The 25,492-nt window shown below is 41.3% G+C and overlaps 1 protein-coding gene across 1 annotated transcript in view; it reads right to left on the bottom strand.

Moving 5' to 3' along the window:
- The window catches only part of AIG1 (androgen induced 1), a 231,187-nt gene that overhangs the window by 18,500 nt on the left and 187,195 nt on the right, over positions 1 to 25,492 (bottom strand). Inside the window, exon 3 of the mRNA XM_065888712.1 lies at positions 21,941 to 22,056. Within this exon, the coding sequence (XP_065744784.1) occupies positions 21,941 to 22,056 (116 nt within the window). The remainder of the gene's footprint in view (positions 1 to 21,940; positions 22,057 to 25,492) is intronic.

Consider the following 25,492-nt stretch of genomic DNA (forward strand, 5'->3'; position numbering starts at 1 on the left):
GTATCTAAAACCCAAATTCCTTGTGTTTTGTTATGGGAGTTGATGGTATTGAGTTTTACATTTAGATTTATGATGCATTTTGAGTTATTTTTTGTGAAAGGTATAAGGTTTGTGTCTAGATTCAGTTTTTTTCATAAGGACTTCTAATTGTCTCAGCACAATTTGTTGAAAAGGTATCATTTCTTCATTGAATTACCTTTGCTCCTTTGTCAAGTATCAGTTGACTAGATTTCTACCTCTGGGCTCACGCTCTATTTTGTTTCATTGATCTTTGTGTATATTCTTTCACTAAGAGCACAGTGAAAGCACTGTAGCTTTATAGTAAGTCTTGACATCAGGTGGTGTCAGTTCTCCAATTTTCTTCTTTTTCAGTATTGCATTGGCTATTCTGGGTCTTTTGCCTTTCAACATAAAATTTAGATCCAGTTTTTTATGTCCACAAAATAACTTGCTGGGATCTTAATTGGGCTTGTGTTGAATCTATAGGTCAAGCTGGTAAGAACTGACATCTTAAAAATATTGTGTCTTCCAATCCATGAACACAGACTCTCCCTTTACTTATTTACATCTTTTTTACTTCTTTCACAAGTGTTTTATAGTTTTGCATATAAATCTTGTACATATTTTGTTAGATTTTTATCTAAGTATTTCACTATTTTGATGCTAGTGTAAGTGGTATTGTTTTCAATTTCAAATACCAATTATTCATTGCTAGTATACAGGAAATCAATAGACCTTGTATTCAGTGACTAATTAGTTCCAGGAGTTTTTTGTTAATTCTTTTGGATTGTTTACATGGACAATCATGTCATCTGTGAACAAAAACAGTTTTATTCTTTCCCTTAACCTATATATATTTTTTATCTTCTTTTCTTGTCTTATTGCACTAGCTAGGAATGATGCACTAGGACTTCAGGAATGATTAGAGAGGACATCCTTGACTTGTTCTCAACATCAAAGAGAAAGCATCCAGTTTTTCACCATTAAGTATGATGTTAGCTGTGGGTTTTTTTGATAGATGTTCTTTTTTTTTTTTTTTTTTTTTTGCGGTACGCAGGCCTCTCACTGTTGTGGCCTCTCCCGCCGGACACACAGGCTCAGCGGCCACGGCTCATGGGCCCAGCCGCTCTGCGGCATGTGGGATCCTCCCAGACTGGGGCACAAACCCGTGTCCCCTGCATCAGCAGGCGGACTCTCAACCACTGCGCCACCAGGGAAGCCCTGATAGATGTTCTTTATCAACCTCAGAAAGTTCTCCTCTATTCATACTTTGCTGAGTTTTCTTTTTTTTTTTTTAAGTCATGAGTGGGTGTTGGCCTTTGTCGAATTCTTTTTCTGCATCTATTAATATCATCATACAATTTTTCCTGTTTAGTCTGTTGATGTGGTGGGTTACATTAATTGATTTTTCAATGTTGACTGGCCTTGCATACCTGGAATAAATTCCACTTGGTCTTGGTGAATAAAACTTTTTATACACTGTTGGATTAGATTTGCTAATATTTTTGAGAAGTTTTACATCTATATTCAAGAGAGGTATGTGTCTGTAAGTTTCCTTCTTGTAATGTCTTTTTCTAGTATTGATATTGATGGCCTCATAAAATGAGTTAGAGGGTGCTTTCTCTGCTTCTATTTTCTGAAAGAGATTGTAAAGAATTGTTATCATTTCTTCCTTAAACATTTGGTAGAATTCACTTGTAAAACCCTCTGGGCCTGAAGCTTTCTGTTTTGGAAGGTTACTAAAAATTGATTTAATTTCTCTAGTAGACATAGGCCTATTCAGATTGTCTATTTTTCCTCTGTGAGTTTTGGTAAATTGGTCCATTTCATCTAGTTATTATCAAGTTTGTGGACACAGAGTTGTTCATAATATTCCTTAATTATTCTTTTAATGTCCATGGGATCAGTAGTGAGACTCCGCTTAAATTTCTAATATTAGTAATGTGTGTCTTCTCTGTTCTTTTCCTGGTTAACCTGGCTAGAGCGTAATCACTTTTACTGACCTTTTCAAAGAATTAGTTTTTGGTTTTATCAATTTCCAGTTTTCAATTTCATCTATAATTTTTATTATTTTCTTTCTTCTGATTGATTTTGGTTTAAATTGCTCTTCTTTCTCTAGTCTCTTAAAGTGGAAATTTAGGTTATTGGTTTTAGATCTATTTCTTTTCTAATATATGCATTTAATATTCTGAATTAACCTCTGAGCACTGCATTCTCTGAATCCTATAAATTTTGATAAGTTGTATCTTCACCCTCTTTCAGTTCAAAACATTTTAAATTTCTCTCGACACTTCTTCTTTGACCTGTGTAGTTTAGCATGTTACTTAAACTCCAAATATTTTGGGATCTTTTAGGTATCTTTCTGTTATTAATTTCTAGTTTAATTCCATTGTGGACTATGAACATATTTTGTATGATTTCTATACTTTTAAATTTAAGGTGTGTTTTCTGGCTCAGAATATTATCTGTCTTGGTGAATGTTCCATGTGAGCTTGAGTAGAATGTGTACTCTGCTCTTGTTGAATAGAGTATTCTATGTATGTCAATTTGATCAAGTTGATTGATGGTGCTGTTCAGGTCAACTATATCCTTACTAATTTTTTGCCTGCTTGATCTATCAATTACTGAAAAACAGTTGTTGTAATCTCCAACTATAATAGTGGATTTGACTATGTCTTCTTGTAGTTCTATCAGTTTTTCCCCTCACATGGTTTGATGTTCTGTTGTTAGAAGCACACATTAAAGGTTGTTATGTCTTCTTGGAGAATAAATCCCTTTATCATTATATAGTGCTTCTCCTTATCTGTGATAATTTTGTTTTGAAGTGTGCTTTGTCTGAAATAAAGATAGCTAAACCATTTTTATTTTGATTAGTATTAGCCTGTTAAATCTTTCTCCATCCCTTTACTCTTGGCCTATCTATTTCTTTATATTTAAAGTGGGTTTCTTGTAGGCAACACATATTTGGTTACTGTTATCGTCTTTTAATTGATGTATTTAAACATTTACATTTAAAGTGATTATTGATATAGTTGGACTAATAACTGTTTGTAGTATCTATTCATTGTACTTGTTTCTTATTTTCTTCTCCCTTGTTTCCATTTTCTCTGGTTTTAATTAGTATTTTATATGCTTCCATTTTTTCTTCTCTCTCAGAATATCAATTATACTTCTTTTTGCAAATTTTTTCTAGTGTTTCACATTCATAACTAATGTAAGCCCACTTTCAAATATTGATTCCTAGGTAGTGCAGATACCTAATACAGGGTATTCTCACTTCCTTGTTTCCATCCCTTATAACTTCATTGTCATTCATTTCATGTATCCACATACATTGTTACTATTGTAATTCTGAGGAACACTTCTCTTAATTTCTTACTCAATTAAGAGTAAGAAAAATAAATATTTTATTTCATCTTTACTTATTCTTTTTTCTGTTATTCCTTTCTTTATGTAGATCCAAGTTTCTGACCTTCATGATTTTCTTTCTCCCTAAAGAATACCTTTTAACATTTCTTCTAGGACAGGTTTGCAGGCAATGAATTCCCTCAGTTTTTTTTTTTTTTTGTCTGAGAAAATCTTTATTTTTCCTTCATGTTTGGAGGATAATTTTGCTGGATAAAGAATTCTAGGTTGTTGGTTTTTCCTTTCAACATTTTGTAAACTAAGTCAATTCTAAGTAAAGCAATGGAAACTATAGATAAATGAACACTGACCTGAGAATTTTTTTCTATTGCAAGACCTTAATTGCTTGCCCTAGCCTTTTCTCCTTCTGGTATTCAGTAAGTCCCCCAGTTTCTAGTCCTGCTGACTTTGAATCTCTCCCTTGAACTCATTCTTGTCTGTTCATTGGGAAAGCCCACATTTCCTCTATCATCCACCCCACCTGAAAGGTAAATGGATGCTTCCCAACAACTTCAAGCTGGAAATCTTCAACCCTTGATTCAGTTTAAATTTCTTCCATCTCAGTCCTGGGTCATTTCCATTTCTGTCTCACCAGCCACACTCTTATCCAGTTCCATAGTAATTCCTACTCTCGATCTCACTGAAGTTTTCTTTTTAAAGTACTTTAAAATATATTTAATATCTGGCATAATTTTACATACCTCCACGTATTTTACACTTACTTGAGCCATTTATGATGAAGGTTAGTACTACAAGGGAAAGCCCTATAGAGCCCTGTGCAGATTTCATGAATTAAAATAGCTAAAATTAAAGCACTAAAGTCTTACCAGTTCATAAATGTTTTCGGATCTCCTAGTCTCTGGGAAGGAGAAAAGTAAATTAAATTAAGAGTTACAGTTTTTATTCTCTCCTGAGTAAGTGGCAGAAATGATGTTTTGGGAGGCCTGAATAGAAAAATAATGTTAAGCCTTAGTAAATTCTTCTATTTGAATGACTGAGTACCAGTTGACTTCTCCAGTGATCTCTGTTAGAACAAGCCAGGCTGCATCACAGAGCTCCCATGTGCTGCTGTGAACTCCAATGACTGATTCACAACCAATGGGAATGACACTTCCCAGTTACATTTATTTTTAAACAACAAAGACAGTGGGCAAATCCAGGTGTTGAGTCACTAGGAAAGATGAACACCTACACAAACACAACAAAAATCCAGAAGCAATTTTCTTTCCACAGTGTTATCCTTAATATGTTAAACAGCTGATTTTTTTCTTCCCTAGTTTCACATTGCACTCTTCTTAGTTACAATCACAAACTTGTCTTTCATAAGATTCAGCACTATCCTGGTCATCATTTAGCTCTATTTGTCCCTAGAGCAATGATATGAGGCCACTGAAGGTCATTAATAGGGCATAATATAAGATCAAAGGGACACTAGTCCCGCTTCATGGACAGCTGCTTAAAAGAAAACCTGAGGGGACAGCATGTCCTCCTTTGGTGTTGCACCCAAAGACCAGCTTCCTGACTTTACTGGCATTACCAATATTCTATTTCTTTTCATTAAGCAGTGACATGGTGAGTATTTGGATACTGTCTATGTTTCAAATGGGAATAACAAAAGAAGGACTGCTACCATGGAAACCCACCTGATGGCCTTTGTGGTGAGCTCCTTGCTACTTGAATACATGCAAACTCCACACAATAAAGGGCTGATCAACATTAGGCATAAAGCTTCTCTGCAAGAGCACTGATTCTTACTTTAATGAATGCCTTAGACACTGCAATCTGAGGCAGCATTATTCTTGTCCAACCTCATTATTAGATAAACACAGGGGAACTTGCACACAGGCCTACTAGAGAATGGACTTGAGGCTATGGGGAGGGGGAAGGGTAAGCTGTGACAAAGCGAGAGAGAGGCATGGACATATATACACTACCAAACGTAAGGTAGATAGCTAGTGGGAAGCAGCCACATAGCACAGGGAGATCAGCTCGGTGCTTTGTGACCGCCTGGAGGGGTAGGATAGGGAGGGTGGGAGGGAGGGAGATGCAAGAGGGAAGAGATATGGGAACATATGTATATGTGTAACTGATTCACTTTGTTATAAAGCAGAGACTAACACACCATTGTAAAGCAATTATACTCCAATAAAGATGTTAAAAAAAAAAAAGATATATTTTGGATTGCAAAGCAAGAGTCAATTTAAGGCCATCTCCCATTATCTGTCTCTTGTAAAAACAAGCTACATAGTTTAAAGATGCATGCATTCAGCAATAAACTACTGAAAGCAAACTAGGAAGCTGGATCGTTGCCAGCTACATTTCAATAGATCAACCTCACTTGATTTGTATGTGTCCAATATTGCTTCCTCTACACAGTGGCTTCCTCAAAGGAAGATTAATTCAAAGGCTTGGAGCATACAATGTTTTAAATGTTGCTGAATTTTATATGCATAAACATTTTAAAGAAGGATTTATTTGGTTAAGTTCAGGGACTATCCCTATTAACTGACTATGCTAGTAAAATTTTTAATTTTCCATAATATTTAATATTTTGGGGGAGTATACATAGCCCAAATTTTAACTGAGTTAACAAAAGGAAAAAAAATTTGAGTTAACAAAATTGATGGTACCCCATGGGGGGTATATCACTAGTAGTTTTCTTTCTTTTGAAAAAGCATTTTCACCCTTTCCAGTGTCAATTAAGAGTCTATCTCTCTAATGCTAGATTATATTTGAAATCCTGACTAGTACCCTATTCTTCTTTACCTGTTTTCACCTGTGTGAACAGCCTCTTGCCACTTTGATTTATATTCTAGAGACCTTCATTCAAGAATGGAATACCAAACGTGGACAAAGAAAGAAAATGGAAGAACTGATGAACTAATATTTCTGAAATATTAATTTCCAACTTTGATGGAAAACTTGTTCAGAAATACAAATAAATATGTTTTGAAAAACATTAATCACTCTAGTTCTCACTTATCAAGGGTGTGAAAATTTATCTCTGAGGAATTGCAACCATCAGTGTGTTGGAAAGACAGCCATATTACTATCCTACCCCAGTTCATATCAACTTTGACCCTCATGGAGTCACAGTTTTGAAAGTATGCATCACTCATTCATTCATTTATTCCTTCAAAATGTACTGAGCCCTGATTATGTACCAGGCATTGTCTGAGGCACTAAGGATCACATGGAGAATGTCGTAGTAGTTACTGCCCACCAGCCTGGCAGTGGTGCAGAGATGAGATTGCAGAGCAGTGCTGTGAGTGTTTTGATGAGTGACTGGGGGGATGCCATGGGAGGACTGGAAAGGGGCACCTAACACAGACCCAGAGTGTCAGGGATGGTTTCCTGTAGGAAGTGACATCTGATCTGAGACTCAAAGATAGACTGCATGTGGGAGTAAAGCCTGGAAGAAAATGGTCCCCATGGAGAGAATAATGCAAATGTCAGAGGTAAGAAGAGACCAAGGGAGGTTTGGGGAACAACAAGAAGATTAGTAGAACTGGCTTGTGCAGTTCTGGAGAAGAGGCAGAGCTCACGTTGAAAGGGTTTTGTGTGCCGTAAAGTTACATGCCTGGGCAGCGTTATTTTTGGTCTCAATTCAAATGGGTCCTCTCTGTGGCCTGACATCCTTCTGCTTCCCTGTTAGCTCTTTTCCCTTTAATTATGTGGATACCTTCACATTTCCATCTTCAGCCAAAAAAGTGGAAATAATCCAAAAATGTCCATCAACTGATAAATGGATAAGAGAATTGTGGTATATCCATACAATGACATATTATTTGGCTATAAAAATGTGTGAAGTATGAATTTGTACTACAACATGGATGAGCCTTGAAATCATTGTGACAAGTGAAAGAAGGCAGCATAAAGACCACATTTTGTATGATTCCATTTATATGAAATGTCCAGAATAGGTAAATGCATATAGACAGAGAGTAGATGAGTCATTGCTGGGCTCTGGGGGAAGAGGGGATGGACAGGACAGTGATTACTTAAAGGGTACAGGGATTCTTTTGGGGGTGATAAAAATGTTCTGGAATTAGGGTACTGGTTGAACAACTTGGTGAATATTCTAGAAACCCCTGGACTGTATACTTTAAAAGGGTGAATTCTATGGTATGTAAATTATATCTCTATAAAAAAACAAGGTAGAGGTGTAGATGAAACACGTTTGGCAATATATTGATAATTGTTGAACCTAGGTGATGGATAAGAGGGTAATATTATATTATTCTTTCTTTAGAAAACAAAACAAAAACGCCCTTCTTTGTCACCCACCTTTCTCCTTGCATTTAGACTATTTCATGTCACAATGAAAACAGAAATCAAGAGATAACTTACTCAGCTTGTGGTCACCAAACCTTAACATTTGCTTACAGCCTTTCCTCATTCTTTCATTTCTGTGTTTTTGTTGGTTTTTTTAAACATTTTTATTGGAGTATAATTGCTTTACAATGGTGTGTTAGTTTCTGCTTTATAACAAAGTGAATCAGTTATACATATACATATATATATATCCCCATATCTCTTCCCTCTTGACAAACGCTTTGCACAAACATTATTCTAGGAGGTGGGGATACAGAAAAAACAGAAGAGGCCTAGCTCCCACCCTCAGGACATCCCCATGCAGTAGGAAAGCCAGATATCTAAGGAGTGATTCCAAATAAACAAGAAGCAGGAAGGAAGAAGCAGTACAGACCTAAACTAGATGAGGAATCAGGGAAGGTTTCTTGGAAGAAGTGATGTTTAAGGTAAAAATCCAAGGGCGGGTAGATAACCTCTCAGTAGGTTAAGGGGTTGGGCTGGAAATCAGGTGATCAGTGAGGGAAGAGCATGTGTGAATGCCTTGAGGCAAGCAAGACCACAGGCGGCTCTGAGGGATGGAAAGAAGTGGAGTGTGGCTGGAGGGTGGAGGGTGGGAGGGCAAGGACAGGAAGAGGAGGTGGCACAGGTAGGCAGGGGCGGGATCTCACAGGGCCTCTAGAGAAATCCCAAAATTGTCATTAGTGCTCTGTTCAGATCTGATCAGGCCCCAGAGGGGTGAACAGCTCACAAGAAATTGTCATCAGATCAGGCCAAGTCCCTTCCATAGACACATTACCCCTAGCGTTCCTTGGTTACACAAAACCTCCAACTGGATGTACTAAACTTTAAACCAAATGTATGCACAGAATTTCAGAAAGCATGTTATAAATAGCTGAGTACAGTGTGAAATGGTACCGTCACTGCTTCACGGCCAGTTCTTCTCCATCTATGCTGCAGCAAATGAAGGTCACAGGAAGAATCAAGGACTCACTGTTCCTTCCCTCAACGATGGCTCGGGCACGAGCAAAGGGGTCTCTGCTGGGGACGATAACCCCTGTGCCTGGTTTCCTTCTGTTATTTATTGCCAAAGATAAGAGGACGTGATGGTAGGTATGGGGCAGAGGAAAGCCATACGGACGGTGAACCCAGAACGAGAGAGGGGTCTGCCAGAGAAGAGTGCCGATGAGCGTAGCTCTGCTCCTGCTGGCCGAGCTGGGGGATCTGGCACCGCACCTACTGCCGCGATTCCGGCCGCTCCTGGGAAACACCATGCTCTCCTTCGTGAAGCTCCCTTGAACCTCAAGGCCACTTGTCACAGGTCCTGTTTGACCCCTTCAGTAACCGGCCGTGCATGCTGCTCTTCCAGCTGTGCCGTCCCTGCGCGCCTCTGGTCACACACTGCTGCGTGTACAGACTTGGGGTGATGCTGTCACCCACACGATGCCCATCTATGAGGGTTACGCATGCTCCATGTTATCCTGTTTCTGCACCGAGCTAGCTCGTACCGGGAAGAATATTTCTAAAGTTTGCGAGAAAAAGATGTTCCAGCTTCACTACCACAGCAGAAATTGTACGTGACATCAAGGAGAAGAGGTGCTACCCCATCCTGGTTGTCAAACAGGAGCTAGTGCGGCTTTACTGTCCTCCCTGCAGAAGAGAACGGAGCTCCCCGACATCAGCTGAGGCTCTCCAGCTGTGGGAGGCTCTGAGATCCGGGACCTCTTTCCAGCCATTCTTCTTGGGCGTGGAATCCTGGCATTCATGGGAATGCTTCCAATTCAACCTAAAGATGTGATGCTGATATTGGAAAGGACCTATATGCCAACAATGTGCACCGTGTGGTCTGGTGGGATCACCAAGTATCTTGGTGTTAGTGACTTTAGAACACAAATGGATGCACAGCCCTGGAACCAACCACAATGACAATTAAGATGATCACTCCTCTGAGTGCAAATATGGTCTCTGGCTACTCCAGCTGATGTGGACTCGCAAGCAGGGCTCTGATGAGTCCGGCATTGGCCACCGCAAGCACTTTTAAATGGACTGCTGGCAGATACACTGACTTTCTGTACGAGTTAGTTCACAAGTACAAGTTTGTCCTGGCAGAGGTACATATCTTATGTTAAACTCATCTACCCGAATATGTCTTTTTTTTTTTTTTTCTTGAGGTACACGGGCCTCTCACTGTTGTGGCCTCTCCCGTGGCAGAGCACAGGCTCCGGACCCGCAGGCTCAGCGGCCATGGCTCACGGGCCCAGCCACTCCGCGGCATGTGGGATCCTCCCGGACCGGGGCACGAACCCGTGTCCCCCGCATCGGCAGGCGGACTCTCAACCACTGTGCCACCAGGGAAGCCCCGAATATCTTTTTTAAAAAGACACCTGCCCTTGCCTGATAGGCAGGCAAATAGCACCATTTCACATTGTACTCAAGTTAACTATTTATAACATGCTTTCTGAAATTCTGTACATACATTTGGTTTAAAGATTAGTGTATCTGGCTGAAGATTTTGTGTAACCAAGGGAAGCAAAGGGTAATGTGTCTATGGAAGGGACTTGGCCTGATCTGATGACAATTTCTTGTGAGCTGTTCACCCCGCTGGGGCCTGATCAGATCCGAACAGCGCAGTAATGACAATTTCTGGATTTCTCTAGAGGCTGGCAAGAATTTATGAATGAATTGTGACTTCTTTCTTGCCGTCTTCCATCACAGCTAAGAAACATAGCTAACCCAAGCTTTCAGACTCCATTTTCTTTCTTATCCAGTGTTTTCCCAGCAGAATGTCATGGGGCTAAATTACTCACTATAGTTGCAAAACGATTTGTATCTGTACCTGCAGATTTATGCACGGTTTTAATTTACGTAAGATTTTTGTACGTAATTCTCAACTTTTAAGGATGACTGAAACATCTTGTTTTTCTACTGTCAGGTGAGACTATCATGGCCCAAGGATACGTCACGGTATAAGGAAAAGTAAGTGCTACCAAAAAAGAAAAAAAAAACTACTGAAGAGTTTTGAGCAGGAGCATTGACAGGATCAGATTTGCATTTTAAAATAATCTTTGGCCAAGAAGTAGAAAGTGGATGGGAGGCAGTGGGGAAAGCTTGCTCAGAGGCTTGAGCGTTAGGGAGTGAGCAGGTGAATGGGGCCTGTCAAGGAGGCTGACAGGGGGCAGCCACACACAGCCTGGCATCTTAGGAAACAGGCAAATCAATCAACCAACCAAACAAACAAAAACCCAACTCAAAGAAGGATGGGGCTTCCCTGGTGGCGCAGTGGTTGAGAGTCCGCCTGCCGATGCGGGGGACACGGGTTCGTGCCCCGGTCCGGGAGGATCCCACATGCCGCGGAGCGGCTGGGCCCGTGAGCCATGGCCGCTAAACCTGCGCGTCCGGAGCCCGTGCTCCGCGGCGGGAGAGGCCACAACACTGAGAGGCCCGCGTACCGCAAAAAAAAAAAAAAAGAAGGATGTTGTGGAGAGGTAAAATAAAAGCAGTTGCGGTAGGAAGAGTAGAGGTAGTGATTGGAGTTGGGAAAATGCCAGTGGTTCCAGGTGCACTAAACTTCTTTCACTGCCTCACTGTGATTTGCTCTTTCTTGCCTCCAGGCCATCTCCCTTCTCTGCCCTGGATACCCTTACCCTGGACCTTCATATGGCTAACTCTTATTCACCCTCAAGGGCCAGCTTACATGTCACTTCTTCAGGGAAGCCTTCCATGACTCCGTAAGTTTGGGATAGGGAATGTACCTCTGGACTCTGAGAGTCTCCTGTATTTCTTCTCTTATACATAGCACTTATGAACTGTAGGGTAATTGCTTTTTTTGGGTTTTTTTTTGCGGTACGCGGGCCTCTCGCTGTAGTGGCCTCTCCCGTTGCGGAGCACAGGCTCCGGACGCACAGGCTCAGCGGCCATGGCTCACGGGCCTAGCCGCTCCGCGGCATGTGGGATCTTCCTGAACCGGGACACAAACCCGTGTCCCCTGCATCGGCAGGCGGACTCCCAACCACTGCGCCACCAGGGAAGCCCAGGGTAATTGCTTTTTAATTTCCCTGTATCCTCCATCAGACTGTAAGCTCCTGAGGACAGAGCCATAGCTTTATATACTGTTTACCTCCTGCACTTAGCACCATGCCTGGCGCATGGGAGGGACTCAATAAATAAATACCTGCTGGAGAGTGTTAAGGAATTTCATCCTGAATCTACATGGACCTGGTTCTTTCAGAATATGGGAGAATTAAAATATGATAATAATAATCAAGCTAGTTCCTTCTCCTACTTTGAAAATTATTAGGGAAATGGGCCTACTTAAATGTATAAAGACAAAGTTTTGCATGGGTATTTTAGACCAAGTTCTCTTGCCATTTCCATTATATCTCAAACAAAAGGTCTTTGGGGCTGTAAATTTCTTTTGACTCTTGGGGTATAAACTCAACTCTGGTGCAGATATCTCCTCATCTGAATTATTTTCAGTTGGTTTTCATTTTGTGTCTCCTGGGAGCCCAGCACTGCTGGGTGCTGTGGGAGATGCAATGCCGGGGAACACGCTTCTGCCCAGTTATTGCAGGCTGTGGAAGCCATCTGCTGACGGCGGGACGGGGATCACGGCAAAGAGGTTTATGTAATCCCACCCATGCAGCCACCAGAGAATGTGTTCTGAGCCTTCAAAATACTCTTATATTGTCAAAGACATCGAGGAGGCTCCCCTCAGGGAAATGGAGAGGCTGTACTTTGGCTAATAAGTGGATCTTTCCTCTACCTGGAATTTTTTATTGCCTGAACTGGGTCATCTCCCCAGGATCCCCTATAGGATGTCACTCTGGCAAGGTGCACAGACTGTGAGCTTCCTCCTACACGTCTATCAACGTCAGTTGGCAACTTAAATGAACCAGGCAAGTAGGAGAAGTGGCAATAAAGCTGAAATTCAACATCAGAGGAGTAGATGGTAGGAGTATCATAAACACTTTACATGGTTATTATTGAGCTAAGTGTAAGGTAGGTGTAAAACATATATAATTTTAAATTGTTTCCTTACTTTATCTGCTTGTATTTAAAACTCACATACTATCACAATTTCTCTTATTAAGCAATCTATCCTAAGAATGGTTTCTCTGACAATTTGATTGATGTGATATCTAAAGAGAATGGATTTGTATAAATCCTTAGAAAACTGTAGACGAAGACGCTCTTTTTATTTTCTTGAAGATCATTTCAACTTTCTTTCTCTTCCTCTAGATAGTGAGGGGAGGGGATTTGGATGGCAGACTTTGAAAGGATAAAGAAGATGTGGCACATATATACAATGGACTATTAGCCATAAAAAGAAACGAAATTGAGTTATTTGTAGTGAGGTGGATGGACCTAGAGTCTGTCATACAGAGTGAAGTAAGTCAGAAAGAGAAAAACAAATACTGTATGCTAACATGTATATATGGAATCTAAAAAAGAAAAAGAATGGTTCTGAAGAACCTAGGGGCAGGACAGGAATAAAGACGCAGACATAGAGAATGGACTTGAGAACACAGGGAAGGGGAAGGGTAAGCTAGGATGAAGTGAGAGAGTGGCATGGACATATGTACACTACCAAACGTAAAATAGATAGCTAGTGGGAAGCAGCCGCATAGCACAGGGAGATCAGCTCGGTGCTTTGTGACCGCCTGGAGGGGTGGGATAGGGAGGGTGGGAGGGAGGGAGACGCAAGAGGGAAGAGATATGGGAACATATGTATATGTATAACTGATTCACTTTGTTATACAGCAGAAACGAACACACCATTGTAAAGCAATTATACTCCAATAAAGATGTTAAAAAAAATTAACCAAATAACCATATAACTACGACTGGTTTGTAACTTCCTAGATGGAAATGAACACGTGACTGCAGTAGTGTACCACCGAGGGGCTGACCCAAGTCTTGGGAATCAGAAAAGGTCTCCCTGAGAAAGAGATTTCAGCTACTACCTGAAGGCTGCGTAGGATTTGTAACTAATAATTATGGGTGATGTGACTGAGGAGAGATGGGGTTTGGGTGGTGGTGTGGGGCAGGTGAAAGCTTTGAAGCTGGAAGGAACGTATAGCTCTTGACCATCAGTGAGAAGGTCACCGTGGCTGTAATAAGCAAAGGGGGAAGAGGAGGGGGATAAGGCCAGAGAGGTCGGTGGGGTCACGTAATGCAGGTTCCCTAAGCCATGTAAAGGAATTTTGGACTTTATCCCTAGAAGCAATGGGAAGTCATCCACATTCTCTGAGCAAGGGAGTGGCATGATCATATGTATTTTTAAAAAAGAGCTGAGGGGTCCTCCATGCAGATGGGGTGGCAGTGGGGAAATGCCAGCTCTAAGCAGTGGTTCAGCAGAGGGATGACTGCAGCTTGGACCATGGTGTTGGCGGTGGAGAGGGAGCAAAGTGTACGGATTCTTAACAGTGCTTCAGAGGTGAAGCTAGAAACTGCTGGATGATTTTCTGTAATAGGCCCAAGAGAGGTGGGTTGAAGAGGTTCCATAGATTTCTGGCATGAATAACTGGATGGGTGGCAATGCCAAGGGGATACAGGTTTGGGGGTGTGATTGGGAAAGCAGGCACCGCATGAATTTGGTTTGCAGTTGCTAAGTGTGAGAAGCTTGTGAGCGGACATCAGGAGAGAGCTCCGAGCTGGAGATCTGAGATGGAGATAGTTGTAAACACGGAGTGGATGGATTTATCCAGGGAGAAGAGGTACTAAAAAAAGAGGACCTAGGTTACAAGGGTAGATTTCAAGTTAAGTATTCTTGCCACAAAAAAAATTTAAAAATAATAGACAAAAAGAGAGAAAGACCGTGTGCTGAACTCCAAAGAACTCCAGCACTGAGGTTTGGGTAGGGTGTGAAGAGCCAGCAAGTGATGCCGAGAGAGTTTTTTACGTTCTCTGCGAAGTTAAAGACTAGGCCGTCCGCTGAGCGGGGACAGGGCACAGTGAGGAGGGGGATGGGCAGAGCTGGCTGGAGAAACACGAAGTAAAATTGCCAATAGCATCAAAGGCACAAGCAGCATCGAAATGGCGATTCCGGAAGACGGCAGGGAAACGAAGTAGGAGTGTTGGGATGGATGGAGGCCAGGGATGTTGAGTGAGGAGTGGGGGAAAGGTCATAAGCGCATATAAAATGGTCTTGGTGAGGGGCCTGGTTACTAGCATATGGGGAATTCTAGTTCTTCGTGTATACCCAGGATGTCTGAGAACCAGCTGTTTGGGGTAAGAGAAGATGAAACTCGGAATAGTAAACACTGGGAACTGAGATGGATGACACACAAAAACCTTCTGTGCAGATGCTGATCTAAGACACCGATTCAACCAGCACCCAAACGGACGCTCTGAGGAGTCGCGTGCAAGCCACACTCTTAATCGGCAAGTCCTCAACTGTCTAGATAGGCTTCTCCTCCTCAGAGGATAAGAAAACAGTAACCACCACTACACAAAGTGTTTGTAGAAACAAACAGATTGGAATAATGGGAAGGCAATGACATTCTCAAATCTCAGGGGAAAAGCCGAGCTTGGGGAATAACTTAGCACAAGAAGCATAAGAAATTTTCAGAACACTCTTTAGCATTCTTAATAGGTAGCAAGGAGACACAAACCCCACCAGTAGGACCAAAATCCTTAAGAAGAGCTGAGGATAAAATGAAAATAAGGATGGTGGGGAAAAGAGGAAGAGAGAGAAATGAGACCTTTTCACAGAGACTTGGGCACTCAGGATTTTTATCGCCTGGGAGGAAGGCAAGATACTATCATTTCTTGAGTGACCCACGTGTTCAATAATCTATTATCTCTAGTGGGAGATAATGTGCAGGCGTTACCTCCCATTTTAGAGGTGGTAAAAATGAGGCTAAGAGAGAATAAGTAATTTGCTCAAAGCCCTTAGGAAGAGGGCATCTGAACAAAGACTGTCTGACTTCAAGGATATGGACGGACCTCTACCTGCCAGAGTAGCATGACAGGTTAACGAGTGAAGAAACATGCAGAAAGGGGCTCATTCAGGCTCCCTAAGGACTGAGTATTCTTAGCATAAACACGGATCAACAACAATGGATACTGTACTGAGTGCCAATCACATGGCAGGCATTTTGTACCCATTTTTCTGATTCTCACAGCAATCCTGCCTAAGTATCATCACCCTCTTTTTTTTCAGATGGGGAAACTGAGGTCCACAGAGACTAAATGACTTGCTCAAGTGTATGGGTTGTCTATTGTTACTGTAACACATTACCACAAGCTCTGTGGCTTGAAACTAATTCACAAATTTATCTTCTAATTAGAAATCCAACACAGGTCTCACGGGACTAACATCAAGATGTTGGTGGGGATGCATGCCTTTCTGGAGGCTCTGGAGGAAAATCTGTTTCCTTGACTTTTGTAGCTTCTAAAGACAGCCCACACTCCTTAGTTCATAGCTTCTTACTCCATCTTCAAAGCCAGCAAATGTCGTTTGAGTCCTTTTCACAGCACGTCTGTCTGACTGTTCTCCCAGTCATGTCTCTCTCTGGCCACAGCTGGGAAAGGGTCTCTCCTTTTAAGATTAGATTGGGCCCCCTAGGATAATTCAGGCTAATCTCCTCAGGTCAATATCTTTAATGTAATCACATCCGCAAAGTCTCTTTTGTCATGTGAAGTGACACAGTCACAGGTTCCGGGGATTAGGATGTGTACATCTTTGGGTATCATTATTCTGCCTATCACACACTGAAGTTAAAAAGTATTAAAGGGGGCTTCCCTGGTGGCGCAGTGGTTGAGAGTCCGCCTGCCGATGCAGGGGACACGGGTTCGTGACCCGGTCCGGGAGGATCCCACATGCTGTGGAGCGGCTGGGCCCGTGAGCCATGGCCGCTGAGCCTGCGCGTCCGGAGCCTGTGCTCCGCAACGGGAGAGGCCACAACAGTGAGGGGCCCACATACCAAAAAAAAAAAAAAAAAAAAAAAAGACCCAAGAAAGGTATCTCTCTTCAGAATGGGAGGCACTTAGCACGTCACTCTTTCAGCTTGGTTCCAGTTTTCCGATGCCAGGAAATTAGGAAAACTTTCACACACTATCCCAGATGTAAAAGTCAACAGAGTAGGCAGTTATGGTTGAGTGCAAGATTCAAGTTGAACAGAAGAAAATGCTGGTCATCTGCTGGCCAGATCTGTTTAACTGGTGAAGAAACATCCAATTAAACAGGAGTTTAATGTGGTCTGAAATTTAATTTTCTTAGTGAAACAGGTGCAAATTTTATGCAAAAAATTTTTACTCGTTCATGGCTTAATATTCTTTCCAAGACTTCTTAATTAGAGTACACTCTTATTTTTATTTTTAAGAATTTTTTCTCTAGTTTAAAAGTGATGTATGTTTCCAGCAAAAATTTGAGGAAATATAGAAACATTTCAATAAGAAAACAAAAAAAAAAATCTGCAATTGCACGGCTGAGGCATAATCAAGTTTGGTGGTGATAAAATTCTGATTTTGGACAATTTAAGTTTATATCATAAAAGAAAGAGCACACTTCACTATGATTTTACTTTGTTTTATTTTCTAGGTTGGAAAGTTGGACAATGGACACATTTGGGGCAGTAGGATTTGGAGTGTGGAATCTATCAAAAACAACTAGGGCCCTGAGACAACAGAAATTTCTATTTTGCTTTACATAAGCTCACTGCAGTGATAAGAAATGTTTATCTACGAGAAGACACTCCCAGGACCCATCTTCTCCACTTCACTAATGCCTCCTTGCTTTTGACTGTGCCCTGCATTTAGTGGTCAGCATGTACTATGCACGGCCCCTTAGATCTCAGGTGGGCTCTGGCTGAATGAGAACCACTGTGGGAGGGGGTGATGGCCAGAGGCAGCAAGAAGACTCCTCAGCGCACAGGGGACCCACTGTTGAATCCCTGGGGATGTAAATTTCCTAGGATCTGCAGTGGTTTCCTGTTTGTGTGCCCTGCAGATTGAAAAGCAGAGCTGCAGCAGCAGGAATACTGCAGGGAGACAAGGATGTGAGGTGCTGGGGAGGAGGCACCACATCCAAGGAACAGATTGGCCACCAGGAGTCCTGCACCAGGTGGAGTGAGGACGTCTGCTCTTGTAGAATTTGTCAACTGGAGGGTGACAACAGTCGGCATCCCGTGATCTTAAAGTTCACTTGTTTTACTCAGCCCCTCCTTCAAGATTTCCTGATGATCCTTTTAAACTTAAAAACAAATTTGTATTTTTATATCCTTTATTGTTTTGGATTCTTAAAGTGAAGAGTGTATAAGTGAGCAAGAATGAGTAAAGGAAGAGAAAGGACTTGTAGCATCAGAACTTGTAGCATCGTATCTAAAATTCTCAGACCCTTGAGAAGAAAACATGTGCTCTTGCTACTATTGCTGAGGAACTTCTCGGAACTGCAAATGTAGAAATAATAATAATAATAGCAAATACAGAAACTTTTACTGTCTGCCAGGCATAATTCTATGGGCTCTACATAGAGAAACTGAGTCCTCACCACCACCCCATGAGGTACGTACTATCCCTGTCCCTATTTTATGTCCGAATAAGTTAAAGCCCAGAAAGGTTAAGTGTGGGAGTGGGAATTCAAACCCAGGAAGTGGCCTTAACGGTTAGACCCGGCTGCTACTGATGTATTGCTTCAAAACAAAAACTAAAAGCTCACTTGACTTGTTCACCCATAGGGTTACCCTTCACACAGTAAGAAGGGGTAGAGAATATATGGTTCACTGTATAGACTCTGCAGCCACACCCCAGGGCTTGCACGACATGGGTTTGAACTGCGATGGTCCACTTAGATGCAGATATTTTTCAGTAAATACTTAACGACACTACCACATGATCTGAGAGTGGTTGACTCCACGGATGTGGAACCTCAGATATGAAGGAATTACAGATACAGAGGAACCACGTATATGGAGCTGACTGTAAAATTATCCTCGGATTTTCCGCTGCGGCGAGGGTCAGCACCCCTAAGCCCCACGTTTTTCAAGGGTCAACCGTAGTTCTGGCAACAACAAAAAATAGTGTCTTTTCCTTGGGCAAGCCACATCGTCTGTCTAAGCTTTGGTGTCCTTATTTGTAAAATGAGCCAGATAACGCTCATCTCAAAGTGTTATGTGGGGAACTAAATACAGTAATATTTAAAATCGCTTGTGGCACAGCAGTCGACAAAATGGTACTCAGTACAATTCCTGATAATTACTGTTGCATTAGAAACCAAGGGGACTTCTGTGTTGTGTCCTGCATAGAATATGGATCATCTCACTCATTAGGAGGAAATGTTACAAATAAGGTGCAGAGAAATGCACGGAGGAGTGATGGTGGAGGAGACGTGTACAGAAAGGGAGTTAAGAGCCCACCATCAATGGTCAGGGGATATTTGTGCCCCAGACCCCTGGGTAAGTGGAAAGACAGGTGGAGGTGGGCAAGGGAAGGTCTGGGATGACTTCAGATGCTGAGCTTGGGTCGGACTGAGATGGGGGCTGGGAAGTGGAGCCACCGAGCGTGGGAGCTCAGTGGGCTCTAGTCCATGAGGGAAAGCTCTGGTGTCCCTCGCTTTCTCAACTCTCGTGACCCAAACCTAGGAAGACAGCAGATTCAGACGGGTAGGGAGACTTGTGAAAATGGGCAGCAAGCTAGAATCAGAGCCAAGCAGACAGGCAGGCTGGCCAGCAGCCTCGGAGGTATAGATTCAGCTCAACCACACAGAGGATTTTAAGGGAGATCTACTTTATAATTAGCCTGTGACAAGAGGAATGCTTTCTTACATTTTGGCATAAGGTTCTGGAATGTCCAGAACGACCCTGGTATGTGGTATGGTAAAGATTTCACATCCTGAACCTTTTGCTGTTGTGTCACTGGTACGTCGCATCTGAGATAGTCCGGAAGGGAGTAAAACTCAGTACTTTTTTGAAAACAATTAAAATCCCTGGGTTTGTATAATGTGACATGGTGTGAAGGGCATTGTTTAGCTCTTGGCATAGCTATGAATGCCTAGGGCAGAACACCAAAGGAAAAAGTCTACTTTGAAAGCTTTCTCAGAACATAGCTGGGAGAATTCGCTGGTTAATGCAGATACGTGTCCAAACAAGCACTGGTTTGCTCAGGGAGGGTGCAGAGCTGGCAGGCCGCCCTTGGCACAGAAAGCGTGAGTAATGCTTCATTTTAATGAGGGATCTTGGGGGTCTACAATGAAGACTATGTGGTATTTCCCACGTGTCTCTTTGGAATGTGGACTGATTGCACCCACAGTGGAAGAAAAGCCATCAGAAAGTATGTAGTTCCTAAAATCTCTGGGGCTCTACAAGATTCAGATAATTTAATGGCATATAAATGAATTCACAGAAATACACCCAGAGTTCCCAGAGTAAAAGTCCTCCCTTCCCACAGGTAAGTGAATATGAGTGCAAAGTAATGAGACTGTGTTTTGCGGGGAGAGGTGGGAAGGGCATTTTATTTTTACTTTCAAAATTTATTATTTATTTATTATTTTTGGCTGCGTTGGGTCTTCGTTGCTGCGCGTGGGCTTTCTCTAGTTGCGGAGAGTGGGGGCTACTCCTGTTGTGGAGCACGGGCTCTAGGTTTGTGGGCTTTAGTAGTTGTGGCACCGGGCTCAGTAATTGTGGCTCGCCGGCGCTAGAGCGCAGGCTCAGTAGTCGTGGTGCATGGGCTTAGTTGCTCCGTGGCATGTGGGATCTTCCTGGACGAGGGCTTGAACCTGTGTCCCCTGCGTTGGCAGGCGGATTCTTAACCACTGCGCCACCAGGGAAGCCTGGGCATTTGATTTTTAAACTAAATCTATAGGCAGTTCCAGACGTGTTGTAAACATCGTAGCAACCCTGGAATAACTGTTAGCTTTCCTACCTGACTCTTCTGAAAGAGAAGAGTCATTTGAACATCAAGTTCTTATGTATAAAGCACATGAATTCATTTTGAAGATATAATTTCACAGTCACACTTCACCTGTGAGCCCGGATTATTTGAATTTTTTCTTTCAGAGAAAGCCAATACTTAATGTTTTGGGTAGAAAAAAAAAATCTAAAAAGTCACTAGGAAAACAAACGTTCCCCAGTCCTCGTGAACAGTCGGTGACTCATCAATGAAGTGGCAGATGGAATTGAACATGACCGCATGTTTGTTCTGGGGTCTGTAGCCTGGATGTCCCCTTAGATCCAGCCACAGGGCGTGGCTTCCTAAAAGCGAATTCCCTTTTTGTTCAGATTTGGAGCATTATGTGATCATTCAGGCAAAGTATGTGAAGTACTGTACCGACCCTTATTTTATATCTCTGGACTGGCTGGAGCAAAACGCTCCACAGGGACTGGACCTCCCAAAGTGCTCCAGGATTTTGGTGGGATTAAGTGCAGTCCTGGGTTTGCAAGAACGTGATTCAGTCCTAAAGACTTAAAGGAGGTGATGGTGACCCAGAACTCAGGACAAGAGAGTCCCAAGAGGCGGAAATGCTGAGGGGAGAGACCTTTTCTGTGTATGCTAATATATCAAAGAGCACTTGGAATTATACAGAGAAATAAGAAATTATCTTAAGATAAATAATTCTGAAATGTTAAAACATGGTTAGAACTGAAATTAAAGTGAAGTAAACTCAACAGGCAAAAATTCTTTTACCAGATAAATTTGGCACCTCACACTTGGGGCTTATTCATGCCCAACAGACAAAGTAGAGATTTCCTGCTATTTATTTACCCCAATTTTTCAAAACAAAACCATTAGATGCATGCTATATGTAATAGCGAATTCTGGGAAAGGTTTTAAACTGACTCAGGAAAATGTACATTTTCACTTGTTTCACTTAGAGGATAGAAGTCACTCCTCTAAGAGGTCATTTCTTCTGTCCTCATTTGCATTTGCTACAACTCCCTCACTCCCAAAAAAAGCAACAACAACAAAAAATCCCAAGCAAAAAAGCCCTTAAGCAATAAAACTGATGTCCAAGAAAAACATTTAGTTTGAAAAAGAGTTGAAAAATGTAGCCTTGGAAGAACCACTGCTTACATGGAATTGTTCAACAAATTCCTGTTGTGTGAGGTTTGGCATATACTTTCTAAAAATATAAGCATCTGGGGAAATGAGACAAAGCCCAGGTCTTGGACCAAATGAGGCACGCAGTGTGAATCTGTTAGTGATTATATCCATAATGAAATATGTGCTCAAATTTAGCAGTGCAAAATCGAATACAATAAGAAAGCCCAGCAGGCACTGTCCTTACCATAATATATAGCCAACAGAGAAGGTACATATGGCGGCCAGCCCGCTGCTCCTGCTGGGATACGCATGGTGTGATGTCCTCATCTCAATTAATATAAAGGGCAAAACCGTCGTGTGCTGAAAAAGAACAGAGACCAGGTGACACAGGTTCTTATCATCACCCCTAATTAGCTATTTGTCTTCAGTAGGAGAATGGATAGTGTAAATTTCTATCAAAAGTACCGCAGCAGAGAGCGGTATATGGCTCACCTAGGAGGTAGAATGGACGTGAAAACATGCAGTCTATCAATTGCTCCCCTTCTTTTTCTTCTATATCTTAATGTTTAAAATTGTATTTTCTTTATGCCCGTTACAGGAAATTATAGAAATTATAGAAAGATATATAGGGAAAAAAAGTTGGAACATAAGAAAGGAATAAAAATTACGACTGTCAATATTTTGCTACACGTTCTTTTCCCTCACTCTTTGTGCATATTATTTATACACAGCTAAGAAGTTAAGATCATACTGTGCATGCAGTTTTGTTTGGGATTAAAGCATGAGACTTTTTGATATGCAATTATAGAAATACTTCTAGAATATAAACGCTGACCAGAGCTGCTTAAAACTCCATTTTATAGATGTACCAACATTTACTTAATTTATTTATTTACTTATTTATTTATTTTTGGCCGAGCAGCTTGTGGGATCTTAGTTCCCCGACCAGGGGCTGGACCTGGGCCCCAGCGGTGAAAGTGCCGGGTCCTAATCATTGGACCGCCAGGGAATTCCCTGACCAACATTTATTTAACTGATTCTTTTTTTTGTTTTTTGCGGTACGCGGGCCTCTCACTGTTGTGGCCTCTCCCACTGCGGAGCACAGGCTCCGGACGCGCAGGCTCAGTGGCCATGGCTCACGGGCCCAGCCGCTCCGCGGCATGTGGGATCCTCCCGGACCGGGACACAAACCCGCGTCCCCTGCATCGGCAGGCGGACTCTCAACCACTGCGCCACCAGGGAAGCCCTCTGTTATTGTTTTAAAACAGTATAATTAGCTCTGAAGGGAACCACACAAAATGTACAAAACAGAGACAGTATGTATTTTAAAGATCTATTTTATTGGGTTTTTTCACTATAATCTAGTCACCTCAGATAACATTGGCCTGGAATTTCAGCAACAATTTGAGATGCCAACAACAGTTTTACAATAGTGCATTCATGTAAAATGCAAATATATGGTTAGCCCTAAGGCCAAGACTTATCGAAACATTTGTAGAAGAAAAACACCTGCAAGTGAAACGTTTACACTGAAGATAATGCTGACTCTTAATAGCCTGTGTGGGTTGTAGATTGATGATGTTATTTTTGACCCATTAATATTAAAAAATATCTAAGCTCTACCTGTTCCTCCATTGCTCCAAACTGAGTAAAAATTCACTCATTTTTCTATAAAGTTATATAAGTTCAAATAACTAACCTGAATATTCTTGTTATCCAGTTAACTTTATTTTACCTAGCCTACTTGCTGATCATCAGATGTCATACCTGGAAAGCTTAGGATGTGCTTTGGTGATGCCAGGCAAAAAAAAAAATCTCTTTGAAAGATGAAAATCTCTCCAGATCACTCCATTTCTGGCATCATCACCACTAAAAAGGAGCTACTTGTTCCATAAGTGAGGACAAGAGATCTTTTGGTGGCTAGCTGTGCCTATGTCAGTCTGGCCAGCAGCAAATGTTATATGAGGGTAACAGTTTATCATCAAGAATTTACAGGCACTGAAGAATGTGTATCTGCCTTTCTAAAAATTTATAATGCAAATTATGTTTACAGATAAACAGTATATATTAACAAAGGTAAAAATAGTGCAAAATATTTATAGCGAATGTTTCCCTGAAGGTAGCTGAAGTTTTATGAACTAAAAAAAAAAAAAAAAAAAAAAAAGAATCGGTAAAAAAATCTACAAAAGGTCTTGCTGAATCTCTAAGTAACCTTTGGTAGCTAATTGTGACTCAAAATCTGTAGCAGCAAGAGGGATAATTATTTTAGAACTAGGAGTACACGAAATTCAGTTCTAATCCACTCCCGGGCAACACTCTGCTTCAATGACTTAAGAACCAGCAAGGAAATATTCAACTCCACGTAAGACCATCAGCTGGACAAGAATGGTAAGCTTATGTTTTGTTCACTGTGGTATTTGTAGCACTTAAAAAAGAGCCTGGCACATAGGAGGGGCTCAATGAATATTGGTGGAGATAATTTAATCTTCAAAACCATATCTTAAGTGGGAGTTACTAACTCCATCCTGCAGATGAGATAATAAGGACTCATAAAAGGTAACTGTCTTGCCCAAGATCACAGAGCTATTAAGTCTGGAGAGGGTTCAAGACCAATTCCGTCTGTCTCCAAATTCCATGCTCTGCTTTCTATATTAGAATTATATCTTTAGAAGATATCAGAGTTAAATAATCTTTGACTCAAAAAACCTGTGGGAGTGCATGACTGAAGATCACTTACGATGTCTCTCAACAGACAAGAACTATTTTTTGGTTGAGCCTCAAAATAAAAAGATTTTCACTGTGAAAAACGTATTTTACTAAATGAGTTCTTTCCTGTGGCATATAGCATTCTGAATAATATTATATGGAGGAAGGGACCCACAAATGCAAAGTGCCTACTAAAGTCAAAAGTCCTAACGCAGTCCTGTCTCATGCTACTTGAGTTTTAAAGCAAAAATTATTTTCTTAGTCAATTCACATTTTTTCTTAAATAAATATATTTAAAGGAAAACTTATGAGATTTATAAACTCTCATAAATGGAACACATTAAGAAAGATAACCACAAAAACAAATACAATGAAAACGAATTGATCTTAATAAATGTTTGATAGACATGTTTGCCTGTTTGATTCTGAGGCCTGCTAAATAGGGATGTTAGTCAGTATTAGAGGGGCATTAAAGACATACTAGAATGTAATACAGACTCTTCTAAATGAAATCAGAAGGACTGAAAGATAATTGAGGGAGAACTACCGTTTCACCAGGTGATTCAATAGTATTTAATGCCAGGCGCCTGTACCACATAAATTATCTCACATACAATGAGAGACACACCTATGCACTGGAACAGATTATCTGTAAATTGTAGCTGTACCTTCTAAATGCTAAATTATTTGATTTATGAACAGGTGATCTTTTGCCAGAAAAATGGAAAGACAGATGAGTAGGAAGTTTAGGTATTGATGGAGGAACTTAATGGTATTTAACAAGATTAAAGAAATGAATTTACATGACACAAGAAGGATCTGGACTTGCTATGGGGAAAAATATTTTTATTATCTGTGATGGCATTCAGTAGCCTATAAACTAAAGGGAAGTATTATAATAAACTCTGCTGTGGAATAAATAGAAGGATAAAAATATATGCTGTGTGACAGTACAGATTCAGGCAAGTGGAGCGAATGCATTATGGGAGCACTCCAGATTACTTTAGAGCTCCAGCATCAGAGCTGCAGTCAGAGTGTACAACACAAAAAATATTAGACAAGATTTGAGGACTCTGTTCACCTGCAATTT

Source organism: Phocoena phocoena, chromosome 12, assembly GCF_963924675.1.
Source record: "Phocoena phocoena chromosome 12, mPhoPho1.1, whole genome shotgun sequence".
In the NCBI taxonomy this organism is placed as follows: Eukaryota; Metazoa; Chordata; class Mammalia; order Artiodactyla; family Phocoenidae; genus Phocoena; species Phocoena phocoena.